The 12,918-nt window shown below is 37.0% G+C and overlaps 1 protein-coding gene across 1 annotated transcript; it reads left to right on the forward strand.

Moving 5' to 3' along the window:
• Positions 1-7,464: 7,464 nt before the first annotated feature.
• On the forward strand, positions 7,465-12,174 carry LOC137726077 (serine carboxypeptidase-like 1). The gene is made up of 14 exons (XM_068464940.1): positions 7,465-7,722; positions 7,809-7,954; positions 9,688-9,764; positions 9,886-10,011; positions 10,106-10,208; positions 10,387-10,424; positions 10,504-10,605; positions 10,773-10,859; positions 10,957-11,118; positions 11,193-11,264; positions 11,354-11,478; positions 11,596-11,709; positions 11,828-11,885; positions 11,977-12,174. The coding sequence occupies exons 1-14, from the start codon at positions 7,604-7,606 to the stop codon at positions 12,058-12,060; spliced, it is 1,413 nt and encodes a 470-aa protein (XP_068321041.1). The 5' UTR covers positions 7,465-7,603; the 3' UTR covers positions 12,061-12,174.
• The last annotated feature ends 744 nt before the right edge of the window (positions 12,175-12,918 follow it).

Below are 12,918 nucleotides of genomic sequence, written 5' to 3' on the forward strand. Positions count from 1 at the left end.
TCCAACCGAAGGCTGACCAGAGGGCTCGTTTTAGCCCTCTGGACCTCCAAGATATTAATATTTTAATGAACAATACAAGGTCATATTTTGCCTCCATCTCCAACCGAGGGCCAAAGGGCCATAAGGCTCGTTTTAGCCATGTCACAAAAAGTTGTCTCCAACCGATGGTCAAAGGGTCAAACATAATTTAATTTAATGTTGTATAATGGCTTAGGAAGTTATAGGAAAAAAATATAAAACAAATTTTGTAAAATAGAAGTTATTCGAAACAAAATAGAATTTAAAAAAAAAAAATATGAAACAAATTTTGTAAAATAAAAGTTATAGGAAGTTATCGAAAAAAATAAAATTTAAAAATAGAAGTTATAGAAATAAAATAAAACTGTAAAAAAAATTAAAAAAAAAAATTAAAATAACGGCTAGCTGACGTCAGCTTGCCGTTGCATTTGAAAATTTGGCCTAGCATTCCTATCAGATATAACCAACAGCAATATAATATATTGTTGTCGGTTATATCCGACATGAATACTCAAATTTCTGGTCCAGCCCGGGGTTGGGTGGCTAGCTGGATTGGGCCAGCTGGTTGGCCCTTTGGCCCTTTCAGATTTCATGGGGCTCATGAACTCTCTGACCTAAACCTCGATTGGAGACGGTTTTCAAGCTGTTTTCGGCCCTCTGGACCCTTCAGTTAGAGATGATCTAATTGTATGGGCTAATAAAATTTGAAAGATATCATATTTATACTTGGCTTGAAGCAAGTTTTCATCATCTACGTATTCGTACCCACATGCTTCAGAAATTTTCTCCTAACAAATTTCTCAATATATTTTTTGTACGAAAGTTGGAAACAAAGAAAAACTTTTGGCAAATCGCACTAGCAGATAGAATACATGATGATCACCATGTTGCCACAATCACTTCTTCTGACGATCCTTTTGAACGTTAATTTTGCAGCAACGTCCAATGAAATCACTTCTTATCTATATCGCATCTACTTTGTAACACGCATAAATTAATAATATTTTATGGTTTACTTTAGCTCACAAAGTCTCTTTCTCTCTCTCTAATGTCCAATGAAACCACTTCTGATCTAAGTCTCATCTATAACACACATAAATTAATAAATTTTTTTGGTTATACTTAGGCTCACAAAATCTCTCTCTCTCTCATGATCGCAAAGGTTTCACCTATTATTCTACTAGTAACTTCAACACATGCTTAGAATGAAGTATTAGCTTGTCTTAAGAAATATTACGGTTAGATCAATGATTCGAAGATTAGTATAATTAAGCAAATAATGGTTTATCCAAGTCACCTCGTGTTATTGAAGTTTTATGAAAACCACCTTCTTTACATTGGGTCAAAGTGAATACCGATGGTGCAACTCATGGATCACCAGGATTGGCTGGTACTGGCGGTATCTTTCGTGATCATTTTGGTTCATGTTGTAATTCATGCGGTAAACTTAGTTTGGGAGAAGGGTTGGCGTTCCCTTTGGATTGAGTGTGATTCATCCTTGGCTGTTCTTTTCACTTCTGCTTCTCATAATCGTGTTCCCTGGCATTTGAGGGTTCGTTGGTTGAATTGTAGAGCATTGCTCTCTTCTATGTGCATATGAGTTACACATATTTTTGCGAAGGGAATCAGGTGGCTGACTGTTTAGCAAATTTTGGAGTGGACCATCCTGGGGTTTATTGGTGGGACTCTTGTCCTTCTTGTGCTATTGTTGCGTATCATCATAATCTTTCTCTTCACCCCAATTATTGATTTTGTTCGGATGGGTTTTACCTTTTTTTTTTTTTTTTTGTTTTTCTGTAATTGGGTTTTCATGTCTCAAGCAGTTTTCTACTTCTTGTTAGGGTTTGGCTTCAAAAGTTGTTTTTAGCGGGTATTGATCTAGTTCCCCCGCTTGTATTACTTTTCGTTTTTTCTTCTTAATAAAATCTAGTAGAAAGGGGACGGGCGGGGGGTTTCTAGGTGCAACGGTCCTTTCTCCTTTAGGAGAGGGTTGATGCCTCACACACGACTATTGACGAATAGCTAATCTCGCCTAATTCGTCTCTACAAATTATTTAAAAAAAAATGGTGTGGAAGCAAAAAGTTAATCAATTTAGCATGAGAGAGAAACGGGTCGAGGGGATCCAGCTTTGTTGCTGGGTTCCTATTTTCTCTTCTTCTAATTGGTAGGGGTGGGCACTTAGAATCGAAAACCGAAACCGAAACACGAACCAAATCGAACCGAAAACGAAACCAAACCGCAACATAGAAAACGATTTGGTTTCGGTTTTGGCTTTTGAAAACCGCACCGAAGCCGAACCGCACCGCAAATATTAATAAATATTTAATTAAATGTCCATATTAGATTTCATGTTTTAATTGGTTGTTTGTTAGAATCTATACACTTAGTATGGACTCAACCACACTAGAATATCATCATTCATCACTTTCTTTCCTTCTTTAACTTGAAGGACCTTTGTTATTTTATACCATCACACACACATATATGTACAAGGGTGGACTAATCTTGCTATCAAGGGTCGAACAATGATCTAATGAAATCCACTCATTTGAAGCATGATATCACATATTCTAGTATGAAAGTTTCGCTCACGTTTAATGAATTCAAAGTTATTCAACTTGTTTTATGATAATCATTGTAAAGGACACCCCTTCACAACTGCATGCAACATGCTAATTGTTTACATAACAAATGTCTTTTTCCTATTGCTATTGGGAAATGCTTATTAATATGTTAAATTGCAAATTGTACATTTTTTCTTAAAAACCAAACCAAAACCGTTTGAAACTGCACCGAACTGAACCAAACGGTTTGGTTTCATTTCGGTTTTGGCTTCAAAACTGCACCGAACCGAACCGCAAAAAATTTCGGTTTCGGTTTCGATTTCACTCTAAACCGTATCAAACCAAACTGTGCCCACTCCTACTACTTGGGCAGCTGCCCACTTTCTCCACTCCTAATTGGTCCCTTCCCCCACTTTAATGGAAACTTTTATATATATTAAAACCATATTTTACTATTTAAACGAAGTTCTAACGTTCTTAACTTCTTCATTGTCGCTATGATTCATGAACGATTTTCGCTTATATGCTCAGGGAAATCTATTCAGAAACATTAATTGTGACCTCGAAAGGTGTACGGTTTTTAAGTGATTATTTTTTACTCAAACTTTGTAACTAAGTACACAAATTATAAAATTTAACCAAATTAAATTAAATTAAATCAAATTCACGAGAATAATATAAAATCTCGCAAATACGAAATACGTAAATTACAATTGTAAAATTCAGAAATGAGATTTCACTCTTTCACTCTATAAAAATTTCGTCCTCGAAATTTTCAGTAATCAATTACATATTGGCATATACACAGCTTTAAAGACAATTAAGTAAATTTAACGGAATTCTCTTAACTACAATACTAGCCACCGGCCTCTTGCATCGGCTTGAGGTCGGCGGTAGCCACTCCTCACCCTCCTCCTAGTCTCTCTTTCCTCTCTTTAGCCTCTGCCAACCTTTCCGCCTTTGTTCTCTTCCCGTTCCGCTCCCTCCCTCTCCCTCTGCCGGCCCCTACCCCGCGCCTCTTTCCACCCTCCATTAGCTTCCCCCACCCCCTTTTCTTCTTCCCCACCTTTTTATGCACGGTTGTTTCCATGATCTCAGGTCCCCTTTCCAGATCCGGGTCATACCATCTCAAGGTCTTCTCTTTGTTTGGGTTCGATTTGGGGTTTAGGTTTGGATTGGGGCTGCTTGGTGGGTCGGAGCCACTTCCGGTGTCTTTTCCCTGTGTTGTGAAACCCCCATCTCTGTGGGTGCACCGCCTTTTGTGCCGTCTAGGCCGCCTGTTTTGGCGGTCCCGCCGCCTTCTATCATGCTCGATGTAGTTGCACTGCCTTGGATGGTTAATCTGGCGTTGCCCTGTCTGGGCCGCCTGTTTTGGTTGTCCCGCCGCTTGCGGCTTTCCAGATCTGTAATCTCCATCGCTGTGGCTCAACGTGCAGCTCTGCTACCTTGCTTTTGACTTGCTGATAGGACTGTCCATGTGCAGTGGTTTTCTCTAAATTGTCCAATCCTTCCATCGGAATGTGCTAATTTGTGGTTCCTTTCACGGAGTTATTTTGCTTAGTTTGGTTTAGTTTATTTTAAGTTAGTTTAGATTAGTTTAGTCATATTGTTCTCACCTAGCGAGTCTTGTGGTCACACTATAACGTTGGCCGAATATGGTTTTCGCTCTGAGCGATGGGTTATGTTGTCACATCTGACTTTACGTGGTCTCACTTCCGTGATGATTTTATATGGTCTCGCCATTCGGCGGTGACCCTTTGTAGTTGGTATAAGTTGTTATATCTATCATTTTGTGATAGCTTTGTATAGTGACATGTGAAGTCTGGTACATGTGGTAGGTGTCTAGGGGTTTACTATTATTGTCTTGCTTGAGCAAATTCACCTTAAGATCATTTCTTGATCACTGAAGTATTGTACCCAATTGACATTTATGTATTGTTTCTAAAATGATTAATGAAATGCCAATCTATCTTTGCTTGTCAAAAACAAAAATTTAAATTTAACGGATATGAAACGAATTTAATAGAAATAAGGCAATGTGAAGCGAATTTTGAATATCAAGAAATAATGTGACGGCTTTTAATTTTTAAAAAAAAAAGTATGATCAAAATAGAGTTTCAAGAAACATAGCTAAGAAAAAGCTTTTTAAGTTCTACATTTTTTAACATTAACTTCTCAAGGCTGGTTACACGTATTCGCAAAGCCAGTGGCTTGGGCTAATCGGTTGTTGATGACCATTAATTGGGACCGATAACAGTTCAATTTTGTGACATGTTTTGATGGCTACACAAATGCGTGGTCCTTGTAAAACTTTGATTATGCCGTGCGTTATGCTGATCAGGTAACATACAATTGGACTTTTAGGGGGCGTTTGTTGCGCCGGACTATCTCGAACTGGATTAGCTTCAAGGACTAAGCTGGACTGGCTTAGACTAGACTAAACTGGACTAACTTAGTGAAGCGTTTGATGCAGTATTGGACTAAGAAGCTGGATAATAACAATTTCTAATATTATTTTATTTAATATATAAATTATTAATATTTTATTATGATCTTATCTTTTTCTCCATCTTTTCCTACCATTTCCATCCCACTCTTTTCCTCTTCTCTCATCGTCCCACCCTCTTCTTCTTTTTTTCCTCTCAGACCTTTCAATTCATGTCTCTTTCTCATTCCTGGTCAAACTCCTTATTGATTCCAGTCTCTATTTCTCTGTCCTCCCTCCCTCTCTAGCTATGCGTTGTTCGAACAGAACCTCACGGCTCCAATTTTCCCGACGAGTTGCAGGTTTCCCGATGCGTTTTTTGGCCAACCCTCATTAAATTGGATGAAGTTAGCACCACCAAAAAATTCATCACCATCCCTGGACCGAGATCTTAGCTTTGCATGCTCGAATTTGTCATGGATTTGAAGAAGCCCAAACAGGCCGGGACTTCCAGGCCATTTTCTGGCCACATTCGACCACATTTTGGCCTCGATTCAAGTAAAATCGTAATCTTGTCACTCCCAGCTTCAATTTGGTATATTTTATATGAAAGTTGGTTGTGAAATGGATCTGAAAGAGAGTCGGGAAGTTAATGATTGATCTATGTGGCCGGCGATGACGAGGAGTCTGTCGGGAGTGGTCGTTGAGCATGACAAGGACGAGAAATAGAGGATAGTCTTAGCTAGTCCCATGGTTATTGGGGGATCTCACTAAGACCTCTTAGTGAAGGGTTTTGCCCATGCTAGTCCCCTTTAGTCTCATTAATGTTAGTCCCAGCATGGAACAAACACAGTATTGGACTAATAGCTAGTCCAGTCCAGTCCAGTCCGAGTTAGTGAGAGCAAACAAACGCCCCCTTAGAGGACAGAGGACAACTGGACCTATAGAGGGTCATCTTATCTGATTATCACGTGGTTCCAACTAATGTTCTGTCAAATACGCAAAATGACCTTAAACAATTAAATAAATTACACATTAACCAACTGGAAAGACATCGACGTCGTCGCTGACTCCCCCAGGTCTCTCTTTCGTCCTCTCTCACTCCAATGTCGACAAAACCACGTCGAGAAACACCAACATATTTTCCGGCGAGACCAGATTAGGATTCAGATTCAATGACGTCGACATCCTTCCAATCTTCTCTCACTCCCACGCTGACAAAACCACGCCGAGAAACACCACCATATTTTCCGACGAGACCAGATTAGGATTTGGATTTGGATTCGGTTTCGGTTTTTTGCCCCCAAATTCGAAGCTTCGGCCATTTGGATCCTCATAAAATGCTATGCTTCTTCATATTTTCGCAAATTAGGAGAGCCCAGGTGACTAATCTGATCCTTGTCTTCTTATTCTTGTTGAACTAGTCTTCCAGAATCCCAACCTTTCAAATTGCAGGTTCGCTTCTTTCTCTCCCCCTCTCCCTGAGAAAGAAGAGAGGTTAGACGGAGAAAACGAGAGGGAATTACTAGCATATGGGCACACACAAAGTGTGTGAGAAATTTTTTTATTTTTGTTTTTGAAATAGAAAGAGAGAGGAAGAGAGTGATAGAGAATGTGGGAGTGGCAAATTTTATTTTTTTATTTATTTTCTTTTTATTTTTATAATTAGAGATATGTTAAGATCACATGTAGGTGAAATTTTAAAAAGAAAAAAAATAAAATTTGGTTGTGTAAAATTGCATTTATGCCCCATATTTCTTATTCATGTTTTGTTTTAATTAGAGAATTAAACTAGTAATTTCATAGAATTTTGATTAACAAAGAGTGTTTTATTAATTAGTAGAGATAAAAAAAAATGTTACAAATAAAAGATTATATTAGATTATCCGCCTTTTAAGGAAAACAAAAGATTATATTGGATTATTGTACATTTTTACTCGTTTAACATTATTTTTTTTTGTTGAAAACACTTCTACAAAAAAAATTTCAACAAAAAAAAATTTACCAAACACTCACTTGTTTTATTTTACACCAGTTTATTCACAGCACAACAAAATCAAATTTTTTAAAAAACACAACAATCCCAAATTAAACCTTATTATGTGCAACGGCAAACAGATAATGACATCCTATATATGTATGATGAAATGAGACTAGCAGCAAATAAAACATCGTCATCATCACCTAATATTATAAAACTAGCAATAATTGAGAGCTCGTTTGGATGTATTTTTAAAATAACCGAAAGCGTTTTTTATGAAAATGTTTTTAGAACTAATCCTTAGTGAAAATGCAATTAAATTCTAGAAAAGCACTTAAAGTGCTTTATGCAAGAAGCACCATTTATGTGCTTCTTTCAGGAAACACTTTAAGTGATTTTGAAACCTAAAAACATTTTCTTTAAAAACGCTTTCAATTATTTTAAAAGCATGTTCAAACTAACCCGAATCAAAGAGGCTCTCTCTCTCTCTCATGATCACAAAGGTTCCACCTAATCTTGTATGTAAGTCCATCTAAATGTGTTAAACAATACAGAGAAAGTACATGCCATCGTGTATATATGATTAAACTAGCGGCAAGTAAAGCGTCGTCACCATGTTGCCACAAGCACTTCTTCTGGTGGTTCTTTTGAGCACCAATGTTGCTTCAACGTCAAATATCATCACCACCCTACCCGGCTTTCCCGGTAACCTCCCCTTCAAACTTGAAACTGGGTAGGTACTTCTTGTTTCTTTTCAAAACTATTTTAATACGGAAGATGACTATGAAATTACATGAATTTGAATTTATTATACAAAAGGTACGTGGGAGTAGGCGACATGGAAGATGTGCAGCTATTTTATTACTTCTTTGAGTCTGAAGGGAGTCCGGAATATGACCCTCTTGTGCTTTGGCTCGCCGGAGGTCCTGGTTGTTCTGCGTTTTCTGCACTCGTATATGAAATAGGTACTTATGCAGTCCACCTTGTGCTTCTTTACAGATGATTTTGGTACTTGCTAATTTATTCACTGTCTGCATCATTTCTGAGGATATAATTCACTATTAGAGGAAATGAGAGAAATGGTTCCTGAACTATGATCGAATTGTAACTTTGGTCCCTAAACTAAAAATTCATTATTTGGTCCTTGAACTTAATAAAAGTCCTTCGTTACCAATTCCGTTAAATTTTAGTTAAACGTGGTTACATGTTAGTGAAAATTGTTAAACAAAAATTGCAGGCCTACCTCACCCAACCAACTCTCGCAGCCCACCCTTCAACTTTAATCTTTGATACACTCCCCACTAACTTCCCACTTCCAACCCCCAATCGCTAATCCCCACTCCCCAGCCGACCCCAACCTGTAGCCCACGGACTACCGCCTTCACCCGAACCCGCATCCCACAAATTCTTGAATCTTACCTGTCTAGACAGCGTGGATGGATGTCATTGTGAATTCGTTTGCAAAGGGAGATGTGTTCCAAATTTGGATTAGAAACTTTCTTTTGTTTTGGTTGTTGGGAGAGTGCTACAATGGTGTGGATGGGGTTTGGAGTAGGTGAGGCGGAAGGGAAGATGGGAGAGAGAGAGAGAGAGTTAACAGAAAATATGGAGCCCACAAAGACCAAGTCATCAAATTAACAGAAAATCTCATGGTGTTAGTATGAAGGGATTAATGCTCCACGTTCTGTTAAGTTCAAGGACTAATCTAATGAACTTTTAGTTTAAGGATCAAAGCTACAGTTTGATCATAACTCAAGGACCATTTCTCCAATTTTTTCTCACTATTATTTATATTATAATACATTGGTGAAATGAAACTAAAGTTGTATATGACGTTAATTTTTTTCTGCTTACATTTTGGTAATGGATCCCACAATCACGAAGAAACATGAACATGCGTGTTAATTTTAATCCAAGACTGAATTATAGTTTCAGGAGGGGTTGAGGGGGCATTAAATGCAGGAGGGGTTGAGGGGGCATTAAATGCAATACATCTCAATTGCAAGCAATAGTGGAGAAAGAAAATCAAACATGAGATCTCTAGTGTAAGGTTCAATGTTGTTGTTGTTGTTGTTTTTTTTTTTTTTTTTGAACAAACGATATTATCTACACTAAAGGAGTGAGTTATGCCTTACAATTGGTTAGTAATAATGTGGTTCAAATTCGCATTTGGTGAGAATCGAAGCTAAGACCTCTCACTTATAAAAGAAGAGGAATACCACTAGATCGTAGTACTGAGTTATATTTACAAGCCTCTTATGAGCCCCATATAGTTTGGGAAAATTGACATGAATGAGAATTTTACAAATTCTAAATGTCAAACTGATCAAAATCAAATAAAAATGGCATGCTGATCAAACATTGATGAAATTATGGATCAAATATCAACAACTTACCAACAAAAATTCTAAAAACAGACCATCTCAACAATTGAAATGTGTAATTTCATTATTTAATCCAATTCTTTAGAGTTTGATGGATGAATTTTATTTTCTTGTACTGTGTAGTAGACGTCTATAAGTACGAGTTTATAATTCAAAAGTTTTTACGAGGTGTCTAGTGAACATATATTACTCCCAAATTTCCAATTGAAACAATTTTGAACAATTTATGAACATTCGTAGTCTGCTGCAAGTCATTTTATTCAAAACTTAATTATTGTAACCATCTTTATTATATAACCCTTACTTTGTTGTAGGTCCACTATCCTTTGACTATGCAGATTCCATTGGCAACAAGCCAAAGTTAAAGTTGAATCCATACTCATGGACAAAGGTGCGTAACACTAATTCAATTGCCTTCGAAGTGTTTGTGTTTTCGTATGTGAGATCAATTGCTGCAGCTTTGAGTTATTCTGGATTTCATACAAATATTGTCAATAACCCAAGAATTTCAGGTTGCCAACATAATATTTGTGGATGCGCCTGTCGGCACCGGATTCTCATACGCAAAAACTTGGAGAGGATACGCTAATATGAGTGACACTTTATCAGCAGCACAAACATATGAATTTCTAAGAAAGGTGAGGATATATTTAGCTACCAACATGGTAAATGTATTCATTAATCTGTCTGAGCACATACAAGGTTTTTGGCTACATTCGTGTATTGGTGCAGTGGCTTATGGACCACCCTAAGTTCTTCAACAATCCACTCTATATTGGTGGCGATTCTTACTCGGGGATAGTTATTCCTCTTATCGTTCAAGAAATATCCGATGGTAAGCTATTTTCATCACCCCATTGGGCATAGTTCTTCCTCTTACATTCAACCTTTACTTAATTCAGTGTCGCAAGTATATATTAGCATTTCATTCATCAAGTCTTCATGCTCAATATGTGGCAGATGAACACATTGGGTATTGATCCGCAGTTGTTTTGTTTGTTTCTTATATGTAGGTAATCATGATGACAATATGCCGCCAATGAATATCAAAGTACATCTTCTTCAATTAGAATATGAATGATTGCTGTTATGTTTTAGTTAATTAATTCCTGACCATATGTTGGATGCAGGGATATGTGCTTGGCAATCCAACGACAGATCCGAAAAAAGATGAAAATTCCAGAATTTTATTTGCTTACCTAAAAGCACTTATATCAGATGAACTGTACCAGGTGAAATAGCCTCCTGTTGTTTTCAAGTTGAGATTGGACTGTGGCTACTCAGATTAATCTGAACTATATTTTAATCAAACTGTTGGATCTTAGCTCTTAAGTTATATGTATAGTTCTCAATAAAACAACAACGTCTCTCAAGTTACAAATTTTCACATTTTTGCTAGTCACTTCAAACAAATTGCAACGGAGATTATATCAATGTGGATCCATACAACACATTATGTGTGGTTGATCTTGAAATTTACAACGAGGTGGGTGGAAACACAATAAGGTTCTTGGTTTCTGCAAGTACTTCTCATTTTTATGTAATCTGGAATCATTATACTGACTTTACATTTGAATTCACAGTGCACGGAAGACATATACCTTGGACACATACTGGAATCTACGTGTACTACAGTAACTTTGCCAAAATCAAGAGGATCAATATGGAATCCGAACCATCTCAGTGATAAGGACTCTCTAAATATCCTCTTAACTTCTTCTAAACTTCTGAGGCCATGGTGTCGGGTATATATCTCTCCGTACGCACACACAAACAAACACAAGTGAACTCTAATCATATCTTCCTTGTTTTAATGTAGGACTACAATTATATCTTCTCTGAAATTTGGGCAAATGAAAGAACTGTTCAAGATGCTCTTCATGTTCAGGAGGTAATCAAAGGTTAAATTTTAAAAAATCCATTTCAGGTTCTCATGACATTTCAGGGGACTTTAATTTTCCGATTTTAAATGACAATTAGGGAAGCCTTGAAGAATGGGTGAGATGCAATAAAAGCTTAGAAGATTCAAATATAAATGATGTTTCCTCTAGTCTTGTATATCATGAGAACCTCATAAAACAAGGCTATAGAGTTCTTATTTACAGGTAATATATCTGTCCAATTTTCTTTCGTTAGGGAAGTTTTCTAACAGAATCTGACACAATGTGTTTCCGTATATATCGCATGATCGTTGCTTCGGCACTCAAAATTTCTGTTAACAGTGGTGATCATGATATGGTAGTTCCATATGTGGGTACTCTTGCTTGGATAGAGTCGCTTAACTTGACTGTTGACAGTCGTTGGAGGCCATGGTTCGTCAGTGGGCAGATTGCAGGGTTGGTGCTACATTTTCGCTTAAGACATAATCTTTGTTCCCCCGTTCATACTGAGTTTAATTATAAATTTAGATTACAATTATCGCATGCTTACCTCATATAATGTTTTTACTTTTAGATACAGTGTGCAGTACTCACACATAACTAATTACAAGTTGACATTTACGACTATAAAGGCAAGAAGCCAAGAACCTTTATGAACTTAATTTTTCATAGATACTAGAGTTTGCTAGAGCAAAAGCCGACTAAAATTTTCTCTTCATGCAGGGAGCCGGTCACACAGCTCCAGAGTACAAACCTGAAGAGTGTCTTGCTATGATTAGTAGGTGGTTTGCATATTACCCTTTGTAGTCAGTAATTCTGATGCAGTACCCGTCGATTTATAGGTCCTCATTTATTTGGAGTAGATTTATAACAATGTGTGGAATAAACAATATGTTGTAAGCTTAGTCATGAAGTGTTTAATTTGCTTTTGCACATTACCAAAGACATCTTTGCTTCACCGTTTCACATTGAATTTAAATCTTTCAGCGTACGCTCTAAACATATCATTTGGGTGCCTAGAGATATTACATTGCCAATTGTCTATAACAAATTGATTGAATTCAGAGTGATTAAGCCACATTACCTCAAACTTTAAAGAGTTCTTCCTTTTATGGCCAATATTATTACATTGAAATATGGTAGGACTAAGGTCCGAGCCAAATATTGGCAAGTTGTGTACATGAACATGTTCAAACATATTTAGCCACTCGAAATTAGCAAACGCACGGTATAACCTTTCAAAGACTACCGATTTATCTTTATGTCCATTTGTCCAACTGAAAGGAACTCCGGAAGCAGGTATAGAGACCAGATTACCACCATTGTAAAATTATTGAAATCAATCATGCACTTAGTTATTGCTCTATTCCCTCCCAAATTTTCTTCGGCGTTTAGGATATTGTTAAAATCTCCCAAGAGTAACAAAGGATTGTTATTTGGGTTCAGTGTAAGAATTTTACTCCATAACTCATATTGTAATTCTTTTTTAGGGTAAGCATACACTAAAGTAATTAGATAACTTGTATCACAAACAAGATCATGCACAATAGCCTGTATAAAACGATCAAAAGAGTAGATTATATTGATATTCAAGGCATTCGATTTCCAGAAAAAACGAAGGCCACCAGCCTTTCCAACACCTACTCCGTTAAAACTACAATAAAT

The sequence above is a fragment of the Pyrus communis genome, chromosome 2 (assembly GCF_963583255.1).
Source record: "Pyrus communis chromosome 2, drPyrComm1.1, whole genome shotgun sequence".
In the NCBI taxonomy this organism is placed as follows: domain Eukaryota; kingdom Viridiplantae; phylum Streptophyta; class Magnoliopsida; order Rosales; family Rosaceae; genus Pyrus; species Pyrus communis.